Consider the following 27,539-nt stretch of genomic DNA (forward strand, 5'->3'; position numbering starts at 1 on the left):
AGCAGTGTCTGGCCCTTCGGCCCTCGTCAGTTTCCTTGCCAGGGAGGTTCGTTAGTCCTGGCACTCAGAAAAGCATGGCGAATCCCTGCCAGCTCCAGGAACCCGCCTGAAATGTCTGCTCACTAACAGATGACAGTTTCTTGGGGCAAGTTTTCTGAACACATTTATTTGCCATCTCTAGAAACTTTGAGCACTAAATGTGCTGGTATTTCCACCTAAGAAGGTGTTTAACTGAAAAAATGAGCAGAATGGTCAACAAGAATAAAAATACTACAAGAAAGAACATGCCCACAGCTGTAATCCCACAGGACAGTTCCACATCAGACAGCTTAACTCCCCTTAAAGATGGAGGGTTTGCACACGTGGTCTCCTCCGAGCCCTCAAATTTGTGCAGGTTTTCTTTGTACCATGTTATGAAATGAATGTTTGAGCAAGTGCAGTCTAGGGGATTGTGACTTAAATTAATGATGCTCTGCTGGGACAAGACGGGGAGGAGATGGGGTGGGATGACGCTAATTCTATTGGTGGCCAGATTGAGGTAGATCCCCTTAAGATGGCTAAGAGCATCAATGCTGTTGCCTGGCAGGCTATTGTGGCTTAAGTCTACGTGACTCATTTTTCCAAGGCTGTGGAATGCTTGCTGGTCTATGGAGTGGAGATCACAGGAGGATAAAATCAGAATCTCCAAGCTGCCCACTGTCTGAAGTAGGTTGGTCTCTGGGATGCTCCTTTCCCGAAAGCTGTTGCTCTGTAAGTTCAGATGCCGGAGATTCGGCAGGCCTGCTAGAAGGTGCTGATTGCTGATATCAAGGAGGCAGTGAGAGAGATTCAGAACCTGCAGGAAATGCAGGTTTTGGAAAGGACTTTGTGGGGCATTAACGCGCAAGTGGGTAAACGCCAAATCCAGGAGTTCTAGCCGAGGACATTCTTTGAACGCCTGACTCTGGAGACCCAGGGGCTCATTGTGGCTCAGGTTTAGGTACTGCAGGTGGCGCAGGTTTTTGAGTTGCAGATTGCAGCAGTCAGAAGCTTCTATGTCACTGTGGCTTAAATCAAGTTTCTGAAGATTTTCTAGTTTTTCCAAACAGCCAGCACCGAGGTCAAGTTTCCTCACGTTGCCTTTGATGTAGAGGTCTGTAAGGGATGGGAAACTGGCAGCGTTGATTTGACATAACTGGTCAAAATGATTTACATTGAGAACTAATTTCTTGAGCGAGCTCAAACCCTCAATCCCAGAGGGTAACCTGTCCAAGTGAGTTGCCGTCAGATCCAATTCCTGGACTCCAGTGAAGCACCGAAATGTGGTGGATGAGAGGCCAGAGAAATGGTGCTGCTGCAGGTTGATGCTCTCAACAGACATTTCACAAAGTCCCTCAAACATGGCTGAAGTAAGGCCTTGGTCATCCAATTCCTGATATGTCCCCAGCCAGAGAGACTGAGTAGTAGAGTTCCGCAAACCATTTAATATAACTGACAAGTTAAGAGTCCCTCCAAAATTTAAACTTTGGAAGACTTTTGAATGGAAAGCCCCAGGCTCAATGCCTTTAATGTCATTGCCATTGAAGTTAAGGCTTAGGTTGGTGGCCTGCTTCAGAACATTGATGTCTTCACGAGAGAGGTAGTGTATAGCATTATTCTGAAAATCCAGGACTTTCAGATTCTGTGTTGGGAAGCTTTCTGGGAACTTAATGGAGGAAATATGGTTGCTTCCAAGATACAAACTTTCCAAGTTTTCCAGATTGTGCGTTGGGATAAAGTCAAGACTGGATATTCCTGTTTGGATTAAGAAAAGATGCTTCAGTGACTTGGGCCCATTAAGTGATGTTTCTGCCATGAATATCAGGGGGTTTCCAGTCAACACAATTGTGTCCAATTGAGGATGGCTTTGAAAACTGTCTTCATGTACCCAGTTAATCTGGCACCTTAAAAAGATAATAGTATTTAACAATAATTAATTAGAAAAAAGAAAAAAACTCATGTCACAGTGACCTATATTAACAAAGCTATCATTTGTGTATAGTAAAAACAGTATACATTATTATTCAAAGTAAAACATAAGAAACTTTCTTCAGTATCCACAGATGGCCTGTGAATTCAAGACTAGCCTCAGTTCTGAACACTGTAATTTAGAAAATTTTCCAGATATCTTGCCCCTTTAGATTGAATTCTCAGAGGTTTGTGCTTGAAATCTAGGGAACAATTAGAGGTTTGACTGTAGACAAAATCAAAATTTACTATTTTAAGTAATATAAAATATGTCATAATAATGCATAATATATGAATCTGTGCCATTCTTGGCAAGTCACAACTTTTCTCAACCTCTGTTTTTTCATCTATAAAGAAGAGAAATAATGATTACTTTGTAGAATGGTTGTAAGTAAAATGATATATATATGAAAATGCTCCATAGACATATGGAACACTAGAGGTTCAAAGAAACCCATCCTGGTATTGCACCTAAAAATATTGGATTACACAGACACACACAGACACACACACACACACACAAAACTGCCCTGGAGGTCAATAAGGCAATTCCTTAGAAATGCATTGTGAAAATGAAGCTTGACTCCGTAGGAGCAGGTGAGCCCTGGAGTTAGCTTTGTCATATCTGCCAATATCTGCTAATCCTTGGTGGCCTAGAGTCCGGGTTTTAATGAGCCACATGTACCAGTGGCGGAGACAAAGCTTGGTGTCCAAGCAGGAGAGGAGATTGTATCAAAACCCTCCAAACTAACAAGACCTTCAAAAGAGATCCCTTCAGTGGATGACCTTGAAAAAAGAAAGCTCCCAGAGGGAGACCTTGAGGATATTTGTTGTGGCCTTGGCTGTGAGTGAAACAAGAAAAGTCTCCTCTGAGATTCCCTAACCATAAGCTTCCACTCATGAGGATTCCGGCCTGAATTTATGCTACCTCTGCGGACCGCCCAAAAAAAAACCCAAGTGGAAAATTTAATTTAAAATGTTTCCAGGATGGTAGTGACTGGCAGAAGTAAATAGAAACATTTTCTGGAGTTATGTACTTAATTAACTTTTTATAAGTAAAAGTTTCAAATTTACATAAAAATAAAGAGAATAGTACAATGAACCTTCATATGTCTATCATACAGATGCCACAATTCTCATGATTTTGCCATTTATGCTGCTTTGCTTTATCCTTTCCCTCTTCTTTCTCCTGGATTATTTAGAATCAAATCCTAGACATCCCATACATATTTCAGTATGCATTTCCAAAAATATATAGGCTTATTTTCTATAGCACTGTCACATATAACAATATTAATAATTCATTGGTATTATCTAATTCCAGGAAAGCATTTTAAACAAAGATTTACACGAAGTTCCAAAAGATGAATGAGCTCAAAATAAAAATTTACTAAACACTAAACACATAAGGGAAGCACAGCAAAAAGAAAAAGTTCTACAGAATCAGATTTTAAAAGGCAGCAGATACCGGAAGTATCAGATATACCTGATAATATATATGTAACATAAAAAAATATGATATTTCTGATATTATCAGAATACATGACAAATATGTTTATATCAAGCACATGTTTGATATCTTTAAAGGGATAGTAAGAACGAAAAGTATGATGAAGGAATAATGTTAAAATTGATCTGATACATTTGTAAAATGAAAAATCAATGAAATTTATGGAAAAGTTTATAATTGAAATTAGAATACTAATGAATAGTTTATTCATTATCAAGAGATTAGACATAGCTGAAGAGAATATTAATAAACTAGAAGTAGATATGAGAAAATTACCTAGAATATAGTCCAAAAAACCAAAGAGATAGAAAACAAGAAAGAGATATTAAGATATATGAAGGATAGATGAGAAGATGCAATGTAAGTCTAATCAGAGATCCAGAAGAAAATAAAAGAGTGAATGGAGGCAAGCTAAGGTTCCAAGAGATAATGGCTAGAATATTTTAGAATTGATGAATGACACCAACCTCAGATTCAAGAAGCCCAACAATCTACACAATGCATCACTGCAATATTACAGAATACCAAAGACGAACAGAAGCCATGGAAAACATTCAGAGAGAAAAAGATTACCTATATGTGAACAATGATTAGACAGATAGGTGACTGCCCAACAGCAACAATGGAAGACTGGAAAGATAGCCTCAACGGGCTGAGAAAAAATAACTGTCAACCTAGAATCGTATGTCAGAAAATACTATCTTGTAAGAATCAGAATGAAATAAAGACATTTTCAGAAAAAACAAAAACTGAGGGAGTTTATTGCTAACAGACTTTCCCTAAAGGAATTTCTAAGGATATACTTCAGGAAAAAGAGAAATTATTCCAGAGAGGAAGGTCTGAAGAGCAAGATGGAAGGAGCAAAGAAAATAGAAAACATATTGGTAAAGCTAAAGAAAAAACTGCATCAAGTAATAAAAGCAGTTTCTAATTTGTGGCCAGATACAAGGCAGAGGGGGAGCAGAGGAGGATTTTAGAAAGTATGAGGTCATATTTTTATCCCTTATTGAAAATAACAGAAGAGGAAATGGAGTATTCCAGCTAGAAAAGCTATCCTTGCCCACGCACTCCTTAAAAATGTGGTCAAACTGATTTCACCTAAAAATAAGAAATAGTAAGGGAGAGGGAAAGTCAGTTTCCTTGGGGCATAATAGGTAGGTAGCAGAATGATCTTTGTCTCTATCTGAAAGGGCAAGGCTTTCTCTCAGGTAAGTGTTTCTAAGCATGTGCACATGGAATCTTGGCTGGGAAAGTGGTCTGGGGTCATTTGGGGGACTTTGGACTGGGAGTCAGGAGAGCAGAGTCCCAGTTTCTTTACTGTGTGACCGTAAGCAAGCTCACAAAATCTTTTTCAGCCTCCATTTCCTCATCTGACACGAGTTGGATGGTAATACTCACCATGCCTCCCTCACAGTGGTGGTCATACAGATTAACTAGTACCATGGAAGTGACTGCTTTCCCCATCTGCAGCAGCGCAAATTGAAGGACCAAAGTAGAGTACACGGAGCTGCCGCGCGTGCACACGCCGCATTTCCCTTTTGCTTCTTTCCTTATTTTCCTGTGGTACTTCCGCCCACTGCTTCACAAACACTGGTTCAGCATTTAGAATCCTGATTCTGCCTCTAAAACCAAGTAATGGAACTCTTTTCTCAGTTTGTAGGGAAAACAAGTTAGTAGATTGTATGTGTTTCTCCTATAAATTTTTCTTGTAACGTCACATCCAGGAATAGTCAACTATGCTAAAATGTAGTATGATATAGCATCTGATTTAGTACAAGATTTATTTCAGTTTTGTTATCAATACTCCTTAGAACTTCTTAAACAGCACTGCTGATGCAATCTAGTTTGAGAACGATCCACTTTCCTCTCCCCTGGGTGGTGTTTATTTAAATTATATTTCACCTGCATAGAAACATTTCACGGGAACAGGTAAACATGCAGAATAAGCAGATTGTCCCTGTGCCCCAAAAGAAGGCCCCAGAAACAACTTGAATGCAAGGTGTGTCATCACTTAAGTAAAACATCACAAGTGCACACAAAGAACTCAGATACATACCTGGTTAAATCCAAAAAGATAAGGTTTGTGAGTCTGCTGAAGGTGGTGTTTTGAATTGTAGGCAAGAAATTAAAGCTGAATTCCAAAAATTCTGTTGTGTCTGGTAAAGTGTCAGGAATTTCTCTGAGATCTAAATTTTCACAGTTATATGTTTTGTTGGCTTCTTTCTGATGAGAGAAACAATGTAAATTAATATCAGATTTAGTAATTTGGCTGACTATCCAGCAAAATTACATGTTGTATCCTTTGAGCAGCAATCCTACTTCTAGTAATCTTTACCAAATATAATACTTGCAAAATCACAAAATGACTTATGCATAGCATTATTCATTTTAGCATTTTTTTGGTAATAGCCAAAGATTGTGAATAACCAGATTATCCATCAATATAATACTAGCTGAACAAAATATGGTACATTCACTAAATGGAACCCTCTGCAGCTGAGAAGAAATGAGTAAGATCTCCATACACTGACACGGAGTGATATCCGGGTATACTGTAAGGTGGAAAAAGCAAGGTGCATAATGTATATCAGTGTATATAGTATATAGTATATGGTATGTAGTATACAGCATGTAGTATGCTAGGTTTGGTGTAAGAAAGGTATGTGTATATTTTCTTATATTTGCAAAAAGAAACCATGGAAAAAACCCCCAAACTGGTTGTCTTTAAGGGGAGGGAAGGAACCAGATAGAGGAGCAGGGATGGAAGCAAGACTTCTCTGAATGTACTTTGTTTTATAGTCTTGATTTCGGATGCATGAAAATGTTTTATTTCAGTTTCAAAACAATCAAATCAACTCTAGATTAGCATGAACAAAATAAGAGAATCAGACATTACATACTTTCCGATGTAATACAACATGAAGGACACAGTGCCACCTATGAGGTATTCTTGCCAAAAAAATAATTAAACTTGAATCCAATCAAGACTCTACCTAACTTCCAGTCTACAAGGGATATGGGGGATTTCAGTTAAGCAGCATCTCAGGCAGAGATCAGCCAAAGGCAGAAGGTGGGACAGTCTGTGGGAAAACTGACTCTGTTTTCACATCCACATATGGATGATGCTGGTGGAGGGGAGAGAGAGGGGAGTAGGACCAGGGAGGAAACTGCTCTTGTAAAGACAAAGAGATATAAAAGCTACTTAAGAGGCATAACCAACAAATGGTACAGTAGCCCTTGCTTAGATTCTGATTCAAATAAGGAAATTGGGAAAAGACATTTTATAGACTGTCAGGGAACTTGGAATGAGAACAGGGTATTAGATGTTATTAAGGAATTGTGAATTTTGTTAATGATAATGGCCTTCCAGTTATGTAACAGAAATGTTCTTATTCTTTTGAGATGCATATTGAAGTATTTGGTGTAAAATGACTGGATGTTTGCAATTTACTTTAAAATACTGTAGCAAAAAAGGAGGGGAGGAGTGGATAGATGAGATTAGCAGGCAAACGTTGATGATTGTTGAATGTTGAGTGACACACTCATGGAGCTGCCTTGTAATGAACTACTTTTGTATATGTTAGAAGTTTTCTTAATACGGTGTTTAAAAAAACTAGCAGTGTGGCACAGACCTTAGCTCATGAGGCCTTGCAATCTTGAAGTATGAATCAATTTTGGATTTCTGGAACTGCAGTCTGCTGATAATAGATGCCAGCATTTGGGCACAGCCCTACACACACGTTCAAAGGACTTCCTTCTCCTATGCCCCAGGAGAGTCAGATATTCTGGAGGCTGCCAATTACTGCTTGTTAGATGCTCTAATTCAAGTTATACGTCTTGGACTAAATAGGTAAAAATGGAAAGGGGTTGGTTAGAAGCCTATAGAATTATGGGGTCATAATTTATCTGGAAGATGCCTTTGGATTAAGGATGGAGGGGCAGGTATGCAGGTCTGATGGGATATGTTCTGCATGGGGAGGCTCCTAGGAAAGAAAGAAATGATCTCCAAGGAAAGTGCACTTGGAGACACAAAGAAGATGGGCATCCCAGAACCACAGGCTGTCTCTCAGATCACGTCAGGATCCCCGTGATTTAATCCAACCTTTCAGACCCTGCCTTCCCTGAGCACACAGCGGTCTCACTAGAGGCTCCATTGAGATGCCTTGGTCTGGGAAAGACCTGCCCCATCAAATACTAGATCAGCAGCTTTCTTCACACTGAGTTGCAAACAGGCCTGCTTAGCTGGAAACAGAAGGCTACACATATCCACCTTTGTTCTGAAGCATGATGTTTTAGAGATGTCATCATTTTAATTGCTTTTTGCTTTACTCACTCCAACTTCTGCTGAGTGGTGCACTTTTTGTAGTTACAGCGAGCATGCACAGCTACAGAAAATCCAGTTTTTGTCTATATTGTGACAATGTTAAGAGTATCGCTGAGGAAAACGCCATATTTATATTTCCTTGCAATCCATTCTTCGTTTTATAGACCCTAAGTCCTCCAGGCACTGCCGCAAATCCACCTGCTGTCCTTGAAATGCACACTTTGCATTTATCGCTTAGAGTTAGCTGACTGGTGGGAAAACCACGTGTGGCCAGACCCCTCTTTGGTGCCCATGAACATGGACAGCCCAGAGAGAAGATGTGTGTGCAGCTACTGCTCCAGATTAGCTTTGAGGAGACATTCTTCTTTCCTGGTCTCCGTTGGCAGAACTGACGTCACGTACACTTGGAGAAAGGGGCCTTTCCTCAATTCGTCTTGCTCTATTCTGGCCCTACAGCAAAAGGCTCGATGCTGGCAACTCCCGCTTTCTCCTGAATATCTAAGTGCCCGTGAGGTCTACATTACTCCTTTCGTGTGCTTCACCAGCACTGTACTGCATTAATGTGGTTCAGAAAGTTGAGAGTCGAGCAGGAGCTCTAGTGAGCCAGTGGCCAGAGGGAGCTCCCAACAAATGGAAAGGCAGGAAAATGAAATAGTTTGGTTTCAACCCAGTGACAAACTGAGAACCAGTGGATGACACTACCAAGCGGTACTGAGAAGAGCCTGTGTCGCACCACGAACCTGTGTCATAACGTTAATCTCTAGTTATATAGAAACTGCAATGAACTCTCTGCCCTTGATTCATGGGAGAAAGACACAAATGACAAGAATCGCAGCTTATAAGAGAATTTAAAAACAAAACATGTCAGAGAATGTTCTGGGTTCCACACCCCTAGCCCTTCCCCTTCAGCTTTCGCAATCATACTCCCATATAACTAAAATTACCATTTTGAATGGTGACACCAAAGCACCGTACGCTCTGGAATCATCTAAGCAGTATTAAATTGTTTTCAGTCTATTGTATTTTTTAAGGCAGGAAGTACACACACACACACACACACACACACACACACACTTCTGTTCTCATTCTTTTTTTATTGAGAGTAAATTGCAGACATCATGACTCTTCACCTCTAAATCTCCTAAGAACAAGGATATTCTCTTACACAACCACAGTGCCATTACCAAATTCGGATTATTTAGCATTGATATAATATTATTATCCAACATACAGTCTACATTCAAATTTTGCCACTTGTCCCAATATTGTCTTTTATAGTCATTTTTGTTTCTCCAATCCAGGATCACACACTACATTTAGTTGTCATGTCTCTGTAGTCTCCTTTAATTGAGGCAATTCCTCAGTCCTTGTCTCTCATCACATTGATTTTTTTTTTTAAGAATACAGGCTCATATTTCACAGAATGTCCCTCATTTGGGGTTTGTATGTTTCCTCATGATTTGATTCAGATTATACATTTTTGATAGAAATACTACATCAGTGAGGTCATGTCTTTCTCGCTGTGAGGATTCATATCAAAACTTTTTGAGAGCGAGTTCTGCTGGCATAGCACAGGATTCCAGAACAGCAGGATGATAATGCCACAGAGAAGGAGAGGGCAGGATGCAGAAAGGAATACTGCCTGGCCACTGCCATTTTGCCCAGGGCTGGGCCTGCTGCCAGCAGCACGAGTGCAGTTGCTTTTTCAGCCAGACAGCCACCGCCACTTTTGCAGCCGCTGCAGTTTCTCTGAGCCCCACATGACCGCTTTCTATCAGTCCGGCCTTCCTGCTCTAGACCTCAGTGTAGGGTCAGTTTTCAAAGTCATGTTCGCACTCCTGTGCTGTGGCTGCTTCCACCGCAGACAGGGCCCTTCCTGACGTGAGCTCGTACAGCCACGTGGTATTCACAACAACCCCCGTTCCAAGTCATGGGGCATTTACTCAGGACCTGCTGTGCTTTCGGACCTGCACCAACCACTTCGTCTCTAGCTACGTGTCAGAACAATGCCTTTCATACAGAGCAGGTCTCCTAAGCGTTGCATCCAGGTGTGCAATTCCTTTTCCCTCCAGTTATTCATTTGCCTTTTTTCAGTCAGGATCTTATTTTGCTTCTTTCTGCTGTTCTCTAACTCCCTGACATCCCACTGTACCTTTTCTCCTCGCAAGTGCTGAAATCATTTTCTAACTTAGAACACTTTGAGTTTCACTCAAGCGCTGATTCCCACCCTTTCGATGTCACATCTGCACTTGGCACAGCAGCAGCCAGCTCCCCCATGCACAAGGAGCCTGGGACACTGAACCCCAACCTCCCTCGTTAATCACTCCTCTATCCAGAGATGGCAAGTTGACTGAGCCAAATCCCAGAGTAACATTTACTCTCTGAAAATAAAGCAAAATATTCCCAGAGGGCGTAGTCCTAAAACTCTGTTGTCAGTCTGACACCTCTGGGCAAAGGGTATTCCAACTCTATGCAGTTCATTTTCTGTTTGTCTTGAGTCAGACTGCTTGGGTTCAAATCCCAGCTTTCAACCACCAAGCTGTGTTCTCTGAGACTCCTTTTTCTCCAACTGTAGATTGAAAATAATAACCCCTCTCTTCAGGCCACGTCTGAGGCTTAAAGAGATAATGTGTGTCAAGCACTCAACAAGAGCAGTCAGCATTTAACTGGCTCATCACAACATGATGTCATTATCTAGGGCTATTGGGAAACCCCTGTATCCATGAGCTTGGACTTCTCCTAAAAAAGAGCTCTACTCACCCCTCTCTCCCGTACCTAGGACTGAAGGACTCTCTGCTACCATGGTTTTGAGGGGACAGCATAGCCAAGGTAAGCCTATTTGAAATGAGGAGGCATGCCTGTACTCCCAAGCAACTATTCCTGAGTGCATCTAAAATGTTACTAGAGGGCCGGCCCCGTGGCTTAGTGGTTAAAGTGCGCGCCCTCCACTACTGGCGGCCCGGGTTCGGATCCCGGGTGCACACCAACTCACCGCTTCTCTGGCCATGCTGAGGTCGTGTCCCACATACAGCAACTAGAAGGATGTGCAATTATGACATACAACTATCTACTGGGGCTTGGGGGAAAAAAAAAAGGAGGAGGATTGGCAATAGATATTAGCTCAGCGCTGGTCTTCCTCAGCAACAAAAGAGGAGGATTACCATGGATGTTAGCTCAGGGCTGATCTTCCTCACAAAAAAATAAAATAAAATGTTACTAGAATCCAAATCACAGACCACTGAATTCCAGCTATGCTTTGCATATTTGTCAGCCTACAAAGACTTGCTCGTGTTCTAATTTTGTTACTTATGATACACACAAACACAGAGAAAGAATGAGAGAGAGAATGTAGCATTTAACAATGAAGATTCTGTGTGGACTGTTTATGGGTGCTTGTAATATTTTTAGAACTTGTCTAGGTTTGAAATTGTTTTCAAACAAGAACTTTTATTAAAAAATTCATCTTGAGACTGATGTCAGCGTCATGGCGGAGTGAGCTTTCCCGTAAACTCTTCCCCCGATAAGATACAACAAAAGGAACAGTCACAGACCAACAACAGAATCCTAGACGGTGAAAAACAGGATCAGAAAGATCCACACTGCCGCACATCTGAGAGTGGAACCTGCTGGGCCCCCCGAGGAAGTGGGGAAAGGTAAGGAGAACTCCTCTCCCTCCCCATCAGATCAGCAATCCTGGGCCCTGCAGCTCCCAGAGAGGGGGGAGGGGCGGCCCTCTGTGGGGAAACCGTAGCTCTTCGGGCTCTCTCAGCCAGTGGGAAACTCCCACACAGAGGACTCAGAATTGCTACAGGGTACCATCAACATCTGAGTACCCCAGAGAGCGGATAACGAGGGGCGAACGAGAAGCCCCCCATGCTAGGGACCCAGCGGGCAAAAGAGAGAGCCCCGCCCCCCACGCAAACTGGACCCAGTCGACAAGACCAGACCAAGCAATCTGCAGATCGCGGATCACAGCAAACAGCTGGGGCAGAGCACAGGGGGCCCAGATTACACAGCCCTTTACCCCCACACAGTGGCGGCGGGTAGAAATTACAACCATAGATTTCCAGGATGAGGAAAAACAAAGCCAACACAGGAACCACAATGCAAAGATACATGAAATCACCAGACCAGAAGGAAAATGACAAGCACTCAGAAACCAACCCTGAAGACACAGAAACCCATAACCTAAATGACAGAGATTTCAAAATAGCTATCATAAAAACACTCAACGAAATATGAGACATCACAGACAAGCAATTCAATGAGATTAGGAGTTTCTTCACAAAAGAGATTGAAATCATAAAGAAAAACCAATCAGTGCTGATGGAGATGAAGAACGCAATGGAGGAGATAAAGGAGAATCTGGAATCTTTAAAGAACAGAGCTGACAATATGGAGGAAAGAATTAGCATTTTAGAGGTTAAGAATACAGATATGCTCCAGATAGAAGAGGAGAGAGAACTAAGACTAAAAAGAAATGAAGAAAGTCTCTGAGAAATATCTGACTCTATTAGGAAATGTAACATAAGAATTATAGGTATTCCTGAGGGAGAAGAGAGGGAAAGAGGAACAGAGAGCCTAGTCAAGGAAATAATAGCTGAGAATTTCCCAAATCTGGGGAAGGAGCAGGAAATACCAGTAAGCGAAGCCAACAGGTCACCTAAACATGTCAACAGGCAAAGGCCCACACCACGACACCTAGTGGTAAGGCTAGCCAGAGTCAAGGACAAAGAAACAATATTAAGGGCAGCTAGACAAAAACAAAAAATAATGTACAAAGGAACTCCCATCAGGCTCTGAGCAGATTTCTCAACAGAAACTTTACAGGTTAGGAGAGACTGGAATGATATATTCAAAATACTGAAAGACAAAAACTTTCAGCCAAGAATACTCTATCCAGAAAAAATATCCTTCAAATATGATGGAGAAATAGTAACTCTCCCAGATAAACAAAAGCTAAGGGAGTTCATGGCCACGAGACCTCCACTACAAGAAATACTCAAGAAGGCCCTCAGGCCTGAAAACAAGAAGAGAAAGGGAATACAAAGCTTGGAGCAAGGATAAAAATAGGTAGATAAACTCAGAAAAATAGTAGATCTTTACTGGAATAGGTTAGCAACCACTTAAATACCAAAATCAAAAATCAAAGGAAGGAATTCACCAAAAATAAATTTAACCTCATCTGTAAACATACAGCCACAACACAAGATAGAATAAGGTATAACAAGAACAACTTAGAAGGGGAAGAGGAAAGTGATTGAAATGACTTAGTATAAGGAAATAGGAGGCCATCAGATAATGGAGTATCTCATACACAAGATTTTTTACACAAAGCTCAAGGTAACCACTAAACAAATAATCAAAACAAAATCACATATGATAAACAAAGAGAAAACTAGAAGAGTCGTAAGACAGAACAACCAAACTGAATTGGCAGTCTGAAACAAATGGGACAAGAAACAAAGGAAACGCAAAAGAACCAGAAAATAAATGACAAAACAGCAACATTAAGCCCACATATATCAATAATTACCCTAAATGTAAATGGATTGAACTCTCCAATCAAAAGATACAGAGTGGCAGGATGGATTAAAAAGCAGGACCCAACAATATGCCGCCTTCAGGAAGCACATCTTAGCACTAAAGACAAGCACAGGCTCAGAGTGAAAGGATGGAAGATAATACTCCAAGCTAATGGCAAACAAAAGAAAGCAGGTGTTGCCATACTCATATGAGACAAAGTAGACTTCAAGATAAAACAGGTGAAGAAAGACAAAGAAGGGAAATATATAATGATAAAAGGGACACTCCACCAAGAAGACATATCACTTTTAAATATATATGCACCCAACATAGGAGCACCAATGTACATAAAGCAACTATTAACAAACCTAAAAGGAGACATTAACAACAACACAATAATAGTAAGGGATCTTAATACCCCACTTACATCAATGGATAGATCATCCAGACAAAAAGTCAATAAGGAAATAGTAGACAAATGAAAAACTGAATGAGATGGACCTAGTAGACATATACAGAGCACTTCATCCTAAAACAGCTGACTACACATTCTTCTCAAGCGCGCATGGAACATTCTCAAGGATAGACCATATGTTGGGAAACAAAGCAAGCCTCAATAAATTTAAGAAGATTGAAATCATAACAAGCATCTTTTCAGACCATAATGCTATGAAACTGGAAATCAACCATGAAAAAAAACTGGGAAAGTGACAAAAATGTGGAGATTAAACAACATGCTACTGAACAACCAATGGATCATTGATGAAATTAAAGGAGAAATCAAAAACTATCTGGAAACAAATGAAAATGAAAATATGCCATACCAAACCATATGGGATGCAGCAAAAGCGGTCCTGAGAGGGAAACTCATAGCGATACAAGCCCACCTTAACAAACAAGAAAAAGCCCAAATAGGCAACCTTAAATTACACCTAACAGAACCAGAAAAAGAAGAACAAACAAAGCCCAAAGTCAGCAGAAGGAGAGAAATAATAAAAATCAGAGCAGAAATAAATGAAATTGAGACCAAAAAAACAGTAGAAAGGATTAATGAAACAAAGAGTTGGTTCTTTGAGAAGATAAACAAAATCAACAAACCCTTAGTCAGGCTTACTAAGAAAAAAAGAGAAAAGGCTCAAATAAATAAAATTAGAAACGAAAGAGGAGAAATTACAACGGATACCACGGAAATACAGAGGATTATAAGAGAATACTGTGAGAAATTATATGCCAACAAATTGGACAATCTAGAAGAAATGGATAAATTCTTAGACTCGTACAACCTCCCAAAACTGAACTAAGAAGAAATGGAGAATCTGAATAAACCAATCACAAGTAAAGAGATTGAAATAGTAATCAAAAACCTCCCACAAAATAAAAGTCCAGGACCAGATGGGTTCTCCAGTGAATTTTACCAAACATTCAAGGAAGATTTAATACCCATCCTTCTCAAACTAGTCCAAAAAGCAGAGGAAGATGGAACACTTCCTAAATCATTCTACAAGGCCAACATCACCCTGATACCAAAGCCAGACAAAGACAATACAAAGAAAGAAAATTACAGGCCAATATCTCTATGAACATAGATGCAAAAATCCTCAACAAAATTTTGGCAAACTGAATACAGCAATACATTAAAAAGATCATACACCATGATGAAGTGGGATTTATACCAGGGATGCAGAGATGGTTCAACATCCACAAATCAATCAACGTGATACATCACATCAACAAAACAAAGAATAAAAACCACATGCTCATCTCATTAGACGCAGAGAAGGCATTTGACAAGATACAACATCCATTTATGATAAAAACTCTCAACAAAATGGGAATATAAGGAAAGTACCTCAACATAATAAAGGCTATTTATGACAAACCCACAGCCAACATCATACTCAATGGGGAAAGACAGAAAGCCATTCCTCTGAGAACAGGAACGAGGCAGGGATGCCCACTCTCACCACTCCTATTCAACATAGTACTGGAGGTTTTGGCCAGAGCAATTAGGCAAGAAAAAGGAATAAAAGGAATTCAATAGGTAATGAAGAAGTGAAACTCTCACTATTTGCAGATGACAGGATTTTATATATAGAAAACCCTAAAGAATCCGTTGGAAAACTATTAGAAATAATCAACAACTACAGCAAAGTTGCAGGGTACAAAATCAATCTACAAAAATCAGTTGCATTTCTGTATGCTAATAATGAACCAACAGAAAGAGAGCTCAAAAAGATAATACCATTTACAATTGCATCAAAAAGAATAAAATACCTAGGACTAAATCTTACCAAGGAGGTGAATGACCTATACAATGAGAACTACAAGACATTATTGAAAGAAATTGATGATGACATAAAGAAATGGAAAGATATCCCATGCACGTGGATTGGAAGAATAAACGTAGTTAAAATGTCTATAGCACCTAAAGCAATCTACAGATTCAATGCAATCCCAATCAGAATCCCAATGACATTCTTCATGGAAATAGAAAAAAGAATACTAAAATTTATATGGGGCAACAAAAGACCCCGAATAGCTAAAGCAATCCAAAGAAAAAAGAACAAAGCAGGAAGCATCACAATCCCTGACTTCAAAACATACTACAAAGCAATAATAATCAAAACAGCATGGTACTGGTACAAAAACAGACACACAGATCGATGGAAGAGAATTGAAAGCCCAGAAATAAAACCACACATGTACGGACAGCTAATTTTCGACAAAGGAGCTAAGAACATACAATGGAGAAAGGAAAGTCTCTTCAATAAATGGTGTTGGGAAAACTGTACAGCCACATGCAAAAGAATGAAAGTGGACCATTTGCTATCGCCATTCACAAAAATTAACTCAAAATGGATCAAAGACCTGAAGGTGAGACCTGAAACTACAAAACTCATAGAAGAAAATATAGGCAACACACTGTTCGACATTGGTCATAAAGGAATCTTTTCGGATGACATGCCTACCCAGACTAGGGAAACTAAAGAAAAAATAAACAAGTGGGACTTTATCAGACTGAAGAGCTTCTACAAGACAAATGAAACCAGAATCAAGATGAACAGACAACCCACCAGCTGGGAGAGAATATTTGCAAAACATACATCTGACAAAGGGTTGATCTCCATAATATATAAAGAACTCATACAACTGAACAACAAAAAACCAAAAAACCTGATCAAAAAATGGGTAGAGGAAATGAACAGACATTTCTCCAAAGAAGATATACAGATGGCCAATAGGCACATGAAAAGACATTCAACATCATTAATCATCAGGGAAATGCAAATCAAAACAACACTAAGATATCACCTCACGCCCGTTAGAATGGCTATAATCACCAAGACAAAAAACAACAAGTGTTTGAGAGGATGTGGAGAAACAGGAACCCTCACACACAGCTGGTGGGAATGCAAACTGGTGCAGCCTATATGGAAAACGGTATGGAGATTCCTCAAAGAATTAAAAATAGAGATGCCCTATGACCCAGCCATCCCACTACTGGGAATCTATCCAATGAGCCTGAAATCAACAATCCAAAGAGGCCTATGCACCCCTATGTTCATTGCAACATTATTCACCATAGCCAAGAAGTGGAAGCAACCCAAGTGTCCCTCGACTGATGATTGGATCAAGAAGGTGTGGTATATATACACAATGGAATACTACTCAGCCATAAAAAAAGACAAAATTGTCCCATTTGCAACAACATGGATGGGCCTGGAGTGTATTATGTTAAGTGAAGTAAGCCAGAAGGAGAAAGACAAACACTGTATGATCTCACTCATATGTGGAATATAAACCAACACATGGACAGAGAAAACTGCATTGTGGTTACCAGGGGCTATGGGGGTGGGAGTGGGGAGTGGGCACAAGGGGTGAAGGGAGACATATATATGGTGATGGACAAACAATAATGTACAACCCAAAATTTCACAATGTTAAAAACTATTAAAACATCAATAAAAAAAAATTCATCTTGACTCCTACCTCACATCATATGCAAAAATCAATTCCATATGGACTATAGATCTACATGTGAAACCTAGAAATAGAAATAAATGCAAAGCTGTAAAACTTCTAGAAGAAAACATGAGATAATATCTTCGTGGCCTTGGGGTAGGCAAAAATTTCTTAAACAGAACAGAAATGCACTGAAAATAAAGGAACAATGATAAATCAAACTACATTAAAAAGAAGGACGTCTATTCGTTAAAAGATATCATTAGGAGAGTGAAAATGCAAGCCACAGAGTAGGAGAAGATATTTGCAATCTGATAAAGGACTCGTATCCACAATACACAAAGAACCCCTACAAATCAATAAAAAAGACAGACAGCCCAAGAGAAAATGGGTAAGAGACTTGAAAAGGTACTTCACACACACACACACACACACACACACACACACACACACACACAAAAGGATATGCAAATGGACAACAAAAAAGTATGAAAATGTACTCAATTTAATTATTTATCAGTAAAATAAAAATTAGATCCCAATGAAATACCACCTCCCATCTATCAGAATGCTTTAACAATTTAAAAACAAACAATAGCAAGTATTAGTGAGGCTATGGAGCAATCAGAACTCGTATACATTGCCAATGAGAATAAATGGGTACCAACACTTTGGCAATATCCATTAAAGTTAAACAAATGTATACTCTATGACCAAATATATCCACTCCCTAGTATCCACCCAATAAAGATTTGTACCTTTGTTTACTAAAGAAGTAGATAAGAATGTCCAAAGCAGCAGCATTCACAATAGCAAATAAATTGGAAATAATGCAAATGTCCATTAGCAGTAGAATGGATAAATAAATGGCGGTTCAGTAATACAACCGAATATCATTCAGCGATGAAAATGAACAAATGATTGCTACACACAAGTCTCATACATTTAACATTGAGCAAAAGAAGCCAGACAAAAAAAAGTACCCACTGTATGGTCCCGTGTATGTAAAATTCAAAAAAAGGCAAAATCAATCTATGGCGATAGAAGTTAGAGTTCTGGATGCTCTTGGGGGCTAGCATCTGGGAGGAGGCACGAGGGGGCTTCTGAGGTGCTGAGAATGTTCTGTTTCTCCATCTGTGTGCTGGTCACATGGATGTGATCACTTGGTGAAAACTCAGTGAACTGTCCACTTAGGACTGATGAACTTTTCTGTACGTATGTTTTATTTCAATAAAAACTTTACTGAACTCAAAACAAAGCAAAATAAAACACAAAACTTTGTTTTCAGAATAAGGCCTGATAAGTTAGTGGGGGTCACGTGAACATACATAGGGTATGTGGTGAATTGTGCTTAAACTGGAGGGGAAGAACAAAAGAGGAAAGTAGGGGAGTGGACAAACTGGGGTGATTTGCACTTGAAAAAGGGCCAAACCCTTAAATCAAAAGCTTCCTCTCCCACCACTCCCACTTTTATCCCCCTTGCCTGCAGCCTAGAAGTTCCTTACCTTCCAAAACAAGTTGTATCTCCCAGTTCCCTCCCCCGTATTCACCTAGAAGGGAGGGCTCAATAAACAGCCTTAGAAGCCTGCTGTTCTGAACTCAGACATTACAGAAGAGGTAAAGGAAAATATGGAGCCAATGTTAATTGAATAGGTCCCAAGGCATTTAAATTCAGAGTCCTTTCAGAGGGAGGGCCGCAGGGAGGTTGTTGTGTTGGCCGATTCCAGTCTCATCTGACTTATCCAAAAAGGAAGGCTCCTGTTGCAGCGTGGGTCCAGGCTTGGAGATCCCGGGACCCTCAGCACCACTCCTTCCACCTGAATAGCACAGAAGTCCCCAGGACAGGCATCAAAAGGACTAGGGGGCTCTCCCTGTCTCTTTCTCCTTCCTTCTGCCAAAGCAGAAGTCGTTTGCAAAAAGGAATTGGCAACTCTGGGGCCTGATGTCCTTAATAGGAAGCTAGACTGGTCCAATATTTCCACGGGCTTTCCAAAATCTCCCAGCAGTGAGGGCCTTTGTGGGCTTCAAAAGGGCTTTGCAGTGATGTGGGGATTTAAGATTTGAACTGGTAGGCTTAAAAATAGGGCATTTAAAATAGCCTGCTTCACAATGAGCAGAAATATAATGGTAATATTGTCCCATCTGAGGATATTGCCAGAAGGTGGATGACATGCCTACCTGATCACTAGGAGGTGGTATGCCCCCTCCTCTCCTTTTTTCACGGCCACTTACATGTCTGTGTGAAATTGACCTTCCAACCTGAATGATAAGGGGACAGCCTTCTGGGCTGATAAAAACCTCTTACTTGTGCTCTTTTGTGAGGAGCTGAATTGTGTTCCCCCAAAATTCATATGTTGAAGCCTTAATCCCACTACCTCAGAATGTGACCTTAGTTGGAGATAGGTCTTTAAAGAGGTAATCAAGTTAAAATGAGATCATTAGGATAGGCCCTAATCCAATATGACTGGCGTCTTTATAAGAAGAATAAGTTTGGACACAGACACAGAGGGGCAAAGGGGAGATGATGTGAAGACATAGGGACAAGAAGGCCATCAACAAACCAAAGAGAGAGGCCTCAGAAGAAACCAACCCTGCAGACGACTTGATCTTGGACTTTTAGCTTCCAAGACTGTGAGAAAATAAGTTTCTGTTGTTTAAGACACTCAGACTGTGATACTTTGTTATGGCAGCCTGAGCAAACTAATATACCTTCCCAGCCTTAATTTCCCCTGGGCATCATGCCTCCTCTTGGTCTGAGCGTGTCCTGATTCCGTCCTAATACCAGACTAGCAAGCTTCTGTTGCTTTCCGCTTCTAGGCCTTATTCCAGTCCTGGCTGTGATTCTCTCTCTTGTCTGGCAGGTCTCTCTTGTATCATTCTTCTGATCATGGCCCCCAAGCACTGCTGTTCTGCATCATGCTCCTCCTGCCTCTTTTTCTTCTTTCAGTCGCAATCTAGGAAAGCAGCCCACCCAGCTACCGAGACTGATGATCCTTCCTGTCCACAGCCATTGCCTGACAGGCTATGTGGTGCTGGACACTTGCTGGGGTCAGACACAGTGGGAGGAAGGTTGAAGCATTTTAGAAGATGGCAAGAGAATGAGGCCTTTCTCCTTTCTCTCTCTCACCACCCTCCCAGAACTTCCCACAGGTTGATAAATATTGCTATGGTCCAAAACAGAAGGTGCGATTTGGCTCTATTCTCAGATGTTACTTGTGTGGGTTAGTAAAACAGATGGAGGGCTGTCCAATTTGAGGAGAAAGCCGGCCTCCTTCAGAGTGATCTTCATATGCTCTAAGACCTGACACAGGTCGTCTTTACAACCCCTACTCTGAGATCCAGGAAACTGAAGGACTGTTTGGCGAAGCGGCCACATGCTGGGATGTTGCACAAACAGTACCTTCATCTGGAAGCAGGTTTGGAGGTCTGCTCTTGGCACTGAGAGACTGTTGATATCTTATGTCCCAATTAGGATTATTTTGAGGGAATTGTTTGCAGAGGAGGAAATCTCTCACTTCTTCCTACTAAGAATCTATGAGATCACCCCCTGGCTGAGCCCTTTGGCTCCTTTTTCACAATAAAGAAAAACTTCTACATGCCTCGTTGCCCCTTTAACGACAGTGGCTATTGGGATGCCAAGGCTCAGGTGGGACTGTGTGCTGAATCTCCAAATTTCCAGACAGTTTAATCTGGATAAAGACAAACAGTTTGGACTCACCTCGCTGCACATCCAATCCAAGGAAGTGATGACTCTACAGCTGGCAGAAAACAGCACTGCCAACAGGAAGCAGCTGACACGGGGAGCCATCACTGGACCGAGGCAACCCCAGCGTGGTGGGCTTATCCAATGCCTGGGGCTGAGGAAGCGAATCAGGCTATGGTGGCCTCAGCAAGTTGACAGCCAGAGAGGTGCTCAGAAGGGTGATCTCAGAACAAGAAATGCTGTTGATGGCTCAGCATTTGGTGGCTCTGCGCTGCAAAAAAGGGGAAGTGCCTTTTGCGTACCACCCATCCTTGCCAAAAATAGCTCAGGCCTCAGCCGAAGAATGGCTTGGTACATTTCCTGGCAAAAATGAATTGAGTTGTGCAGCCCTCTTGGGCTGATCATACAGACTCTCAATGTGATGGCTTCTATTGGCTTTAGGCCAGCGTCAAGGTTTTGGCCAACTCCAACAGCTTCCGGGGACCTTTCCATGAGCGAGGTTGCGGAAGCAGGAAACTGTCCTCAGAAAGAAGGCCACCTTGTTAGTTGTCCTAGGTGAGTGACTGGAAGATGTGCTGAGGCATGCTGGAAGGGCAGAGCGCCCTGTGGCGGCAGACGGAAGGAGGAGTCCTGCTGTGGCGCCTGCTAGAGCCGGGTTTGGAGCAGAAGGGAACAGGGCTGTCCCTAGAAAGGGAGTGCAGCTGCTTCTTGCACCTCCGCTGCTGCCTTGGCCACTTCATCAGTGCCCAACTCTGGTCTTGGCACAGGCAGAGGCTGAATCCATCCCTTGACCGCGTGACTCAGGCCTGCTAAAGCAGCTGGGGTGGAACACCCTCCTTCCCTCACAGCGTGACCCAGGGAAGTCGGGGACACTGCCATATACAGACAGTCTGACTAAGAGAGAGCAGAGTTAAGGATATCAACCTTGGCTCTATTTCTTCTTAGAAATAGCTTTGCAGCAGCATTGCAATTACTCTCATTATGGTGTAAGATGTGGTCATGATTAAAGAAAGTCAAAGATCAAGGGTTCGTCACCGGGCTGCATTTAGCTACCTCAGACACCATCTGTTCTCCCACCCTCTGGCCTATAGGAGATACTCGGCGTTACTACTGTCCCGTTCCATTTCCAAGAGCCCAGTTCTTAGCATCGGACTTCACAGTGATTTGAGATGCTACCACTACCACGATACTACGGCAGCTGCCAGTTAGTGAGCACTGACTCTGTGTCAGACACGGGGTGGGTGTGGTTGTTTTTTGGTTATCTCCTTATCACATATTCTATCAAAGATGTGCTATGATTGCCTTCATTTTATAGATGTAGAAACTGATGCTTAGAGAAATTAAGTGACCTCTCCAAGCCCACACATCTAGATAGTGGTGGATGGGGGCTTCAGATCCAGGCAGTCTCCTTGCAGAGACTGTGCTATTACTCTCCACAGTTTAAGAAAGAATTTCCCTCCTGAAGGAGCTGAAGAGTAAATGGGGGAAGAAAGTTCTTCATCTGGAGATTTCGGAGCAGATGCTAAAAAGCAGAGGGGCTGGGAGAAAGCGTGCACTTGGCCCTGTGCTGGGGCTGCTACAAATATTCAGCCTTTTCTGGTCACCCTTAAAATGCCATCCTCATCAACCAAAGCACCTCTGAAGACACTTTTGGTAAAACACAGTCTAAGCAAAGCCAGAGTGACGACAGACGGCCCTCTGTAAAGCAGGCACGCGTCGTGGAGTAGTGGGAAGAGCTCTGGACTGGGTCTGGTCTGGTTCTGAGCCTCAGATCCATCGCTTATCAACCGAGAGAACTTGGGCAAGTCCTTTCACTTCTCTAGTTCCCATCTGTAAAGGAGAACAGGAATTCCAATTACTGTTCTGCTGACATTGCAGGGTAATTATGAGGATCAAATGGGATCATTTAGATGAAAATGCTTTCTTAACCTTAAAGTCCTACATAAATATGAAGAATGTGAGGCAAAGGCTCCTCTGAGTAACCAATTCCCATGTCATGTAAATATCACTCTCAGGAAATTGTCTCCTGCCCCAGAGACATTGAAAAGGCATATTATTTTCCTTATTAAAGAAAGGTTTGATGGCTCAGTTAAGGCCACACGATTTTGTCATTTTCTGAGGCCACACTATTTGCATATGCTTTGCATGTGTTTGCATAATGGATTCAAAAGACTCACTGCTGGTGTATAAGAGTAAAAGAAAATAAATGAATATGAGTAACCTTCTGCCACAGCATTCAAATCAAATATTCAGGGCATAATACCCTGAAATATGAGATAGATTAAAATTTAAACTATTGCAAATAGATGGGAAGATAGGTTTTAGAGTTCAGAGGCAAGAATGAAACACTTATTTGGTCCCAGGTTGTAAAGAATCACATACTCTTAAAGGTCACCTCATCCAAATGATCTTCATGCCTGAATGCTCTCCTCCACACCCCTTACCCCATCCCTTTCTGTAGACAAAAACGTACACACTACGTTATTTTCCAGTCTATTCTGAAATGTCTCAGGTGACAGAAAACTTACTAACTATCCCCCCCAAAATTGTTTTGGTGAGTTTTGACTGTATAAAAGGTTTATACGAAACCATTAAAGTCTTTTTTCTAACTTCCCCACAATAGGGACTTCCCCTCTAACTTCCTTGTTTCTTTGGGCCAACAGGACAAATTCAAGTCCTTTTCTACTTGCCAGTCCTTCAGATATTTGAAAATAGATATGATGTCCCTGAATCATCCTCTTTCTAGGTTAAAAATCTCTAGTTCCTCCAACTGTGTCACAAGTTCATGCTTTATAATCCCCAACAGTCTGTTTATCTGAATATCTTCCAAATCTCTGAAGAAAAGCACTGACTTGAATTCTAGTCTTGGCTTTGCCATTAACTGGTTGTGTGTCATTGGAAAAGTCTCTCTGTGTCTTAATTTCCTCATCTGTAAAAAAGATGGAGTTGAATTAGCTTATCTATAAGGCACTTTGTCTAAAATCCCATTACTCTATTTCAAAATAATGATTTCCATTTTACTTATGTAACAGTCATTGGCTTGAGCCAATAAAATGGAGTTACATTTGCTTTTTGTTGACAATTGCTCCTTCTTTCCTGCTCCAGGTGGTCTCAACCCTTCCTGGCAAATACAAAAAACGGAGAGGAGTGTGGCTGGAGCAATGGGAGTCGTGGTTGCTGCAATCTCAGTTCATGCATAGTGCCGTGGATGAGTGGAACTGCTGTCACCCCTTCTAAGAAGCAGTTCTTGCAGAGGTATGGAGAGGGAAAGGAGAAGATGAGAAAAGTCACCGGAAACATTTATTTATGCTGACCAGTAACCAAGTCAGAGAAAAAACAGTTTTGTGGACTCCAGAAGTTTTCATAAAGTTCAAAAACCCTTGTATTACATATTTACATACAAACCCCAAACCATTCTTTTTGGTTGTTTTTGTTCTGTCTTTTATTCCACCAGGTTTCCACACAGTTCATCCCTTGGGTCAGCGGTCAGCCCATGTGTGAGTCCACAAAATGGCCCCCTTCCATGTCTGGGCGGCCTGTGCACTCAGTTCCCTGTGTTTCCAGGTGGTTATAGTCTGGGGAGTGATGTGAGGCCCTAGGATACCTTGTTCAGCTCTTCAAGCCCTTTCTTAGTGATAACCCAAGGGCTAATTTACTTTCTTTCAAGGGTATACAAACCCAGATATGCCTTTGTGATCTAACTTTAGCAAAGAATTACATATTTAATTTCCATTATAGCTTATGGGCACCAATTGGTGTTTAAGCGACCTATCGTTTTTTTTTCTTTCTGCTCATTTAGTTTCTGTTCTGCTTTTGGGTCATGCCTGCTCTCCCATGGCCCCAGATGGTTAAATCTACTTGCATCTAAAATTCTACTTAAACTTGAATATTCCGATGCATTTTATGGTCAATTTTACTTCTTATTGTTATATTTCTCCATATTTGTTTTTTTTTTTTTACCAAATTACTATGACACAAGGTTCAGAGCCATAAAGGCCAGAAGTACAGCCCTCTTCGAAGCCATCCCTACGTCTCTGAGGGTTTCCTGCTGTGCTGCCTGGTGGGCACGTGGGAGCAGAGCCCTCCAGCCCTCTTGTCACGCTGCTGTGCTGCTGCCTTTGCAGTTGATGGCTCTTGTGAGGTCACCAGGCTAGACAGAGCAAGTGATGCTGATGGCCCTCTCCTGCCTGGAGAGGGGACATAGCTCTCCTCACATCCTGCTTGATTTCAAGCTCAGTGTGTTGACAGCACCACAAAGCCACCCTTGATCCTGCTGCTCCAGAACTGGCCATTTCTCTGCCCTGTTGTGCACGGCACTTCTGCCAGCAGCACCACCACCAGCAACAAAGCAGGCACAGCATCTTCATGTGACAGAGCCAGCTCCCTGCACTGCAAAAAGTACTCCAGGCTTTTCCCACCTTGCCTTCCTGGCTTCTGTACTCCGGGAAAGGGAGTGTTCTTCCTTGCCTGATCCAGAGACAGTTTGCATTTCCTGCCCCAGGATTCACCTTTTCCCGAGATGACTAATACTGGAAATATCCACTCCCTGGGGCCCACATTATAACAATTTAAAAACTGTCTGACGTAAAGACATTTCCCCAAATCTAGGTTTCACTATTATCTGTGGTCATCCGGTTACACATATATGATTCTGGTAATATGTGTAACACATTAGAATATTTGTCAAACATTAACTTCTAATTAACCATAAGGTCAGTGCCATTCACTAAGTTACCTTTCATGTGGTGTATTTTATAAAGGCAGAAGTGTTAAAGGCATCCTTGGGATTTTTCTCTCAAGTTTTAAATGGATATGATAATAACAGGCAGTAGAGTACGGGGACTAGAGCACAGGACTGGGAATTGGGATTCTGAGACAAACTCTCAACTCTGAAATAAAGTAGTGCTAATACTGGCACATTAACATCAGAAATTTTAAAGCTAAAAATAAGCTTTAAAGCAATTTAATCTGACCCTGCCATTATTTTTTTAGGAATGTAAAGAAAAACATGAATCTAACATTCCCAAGAGTTAAGATTATTCATAATATTATTAAGCCATTTACTTTTAGGCCTTCTGGAACATTTTTCACATCCTGTCTCTTGTCAGGCTTTTTGCTGTGAGCATTGTATTAGATTAAATTCCCATAGCCCTTCGCAGCGAAGCATGGGAGGAAAGGATTTTCTGAAGCAAAGAGGTAGGCAGTCATTTCTGTAAATGGCGACATGGCGTCCTTTCTTCATTCTGGTGCACCTCAGAACGTCCCATCGTTATGACTGGAAGCGTTTGTGGGGGGCGGGATGGTGGTGGTTGGAGGGGAGCCTGTCATCCCTCTGCTCCGTGTGCAGCACTGACTTCGTCGTGTGGTAGGATAGTGGCAGACAGGAGTTCAATAGCCTTCACGGGTTTCCCCCTTCAGACACTGCTACCCATGTGACCTTGGACAAGTCATTAACCTCTCAGAGTCTCAACTTCTATAAAAGAGAAATACTGCCTGTGCTGCTTACCTCTCAAGAGTGCTTGTGAAAGAAAGGTAACCCATAAAGGACTATGGAGAATTATTTATTATTTCCTAAACAAAGAATGTGCAAGTTACCGGGCTGGCCCCTTGCTCTCATTCAGGTTTGTGTTTTTAAGGAGCAGGTCCTCGGAAGGCAAAGTAAAGCTAGGGACAAAAATAAAGAAGACTACTAATAAAATGTGTGCAGGGGACCCTTACTAGGTGCCAGGGACCCTTGGAAGCTCTTGACGTGCATTTTCTCACATAATCTTCAGAAAAACTTGTTGAAGTAGGTCCTATTGTTATCCCAAATGTATGGTGAGTAGGCTGAGACAGAGTGGTTCAGAGAGTGCACAAGGTCACAGGTCAGAAGGTGGAGGATCCAGGACTCCTAACTCCATCTGTCTGATCCCAACGTCACAATCTTGCCCTTCACCACACTGCCTCTCCAGAAATTCCCCGGCTTTTGTGGAAAGTCTCCCAGAGGCCCTGCCATGTGGCAGGCAATTTGCATGGCGCCGCTGTCCCAGGCACTCAGGTTCACATTTGGGCCCTCCCAGTTTGCCGTCGTCTGCAGGGATTCCTCCTGGCACTTATTTGACAACCACATTTTCATAGCATGGAGAGGGTATTTGGAAGAGATGTCAGCCTTAGAAATTTAATCAGTTGGGCTGAGAGCAATCAAGATGCCATCTGGACGGACTCTGACTTCCTGCCCAGAGGATAAAGACGTCTGGACTCAGTAAATGCCGAGGACATGCTGACTTGGTCCTCAGGCCTGCGGCCCGCTCCTCGCTTCATGCAGACACATTTTCTTAATTGTACAGAATCTACAGCTCTGAGCTACTGCTGGGGCGGCTGAATGCCTGATGCTGTTGGCTACTACGGGCTTCCCTGCTCACAACCAGTGACCACTGTGAGCTGTGGTGACTTTCCAGTGCTGAGGAGATGGATTGACTGCATGGCCACTGTAAACAGTCCTCTGTAGTGGTGGAGCAGGAGGTGGCTGCCCCAGGCCCAATTTATTG

At 41.7% G+C, this 27,539-nt stretch overlaps 1 protein-coding gene across 1 annotated transcript; it reads right to left on the reverse strand.

Annotated features, from left to right (window-relative positions):
- Positions 1-141: 141 nt before the first annotated feature.
- CD180 (CD180 molecule) lies at positions 142-21,291 on the reverse strand. The gene is made up of 3 exons (XM_004422889.3): positions 21,028-21,291; positions 5,553-5,719; positions 142-1,922 (listed from the first exon to the last, which is right to left on the reverse strand). The coding sequence occupies exons 1-3, from the start codon at positions 21,115-21,117 to the stop codon at positions 194-196; spliced, it is 1,986 nt and encodes a 661-aa protein (XP_004422946.2). The 5' UTR covers positions 21,118-21,291; the 3' UTR covers positions 142-193.
- Positions 21,292-27,539: the final 6,248 nt, after the last annotated feature.

Source organism: Ceratotherium simum, chromosome 18, assembly GCF_057802395.1.
Source record: "Ceratotherium simum simum isolate JZ-2026a chromosome 18, ASM5780239v1, whole genome shotgun sequence".
NCBI lineage: Eukaryota > Metazoa > Chordata > Mammalia > Perissodactyla > Rhinocerotidae > Ceratotherium > Ceratotherium simum.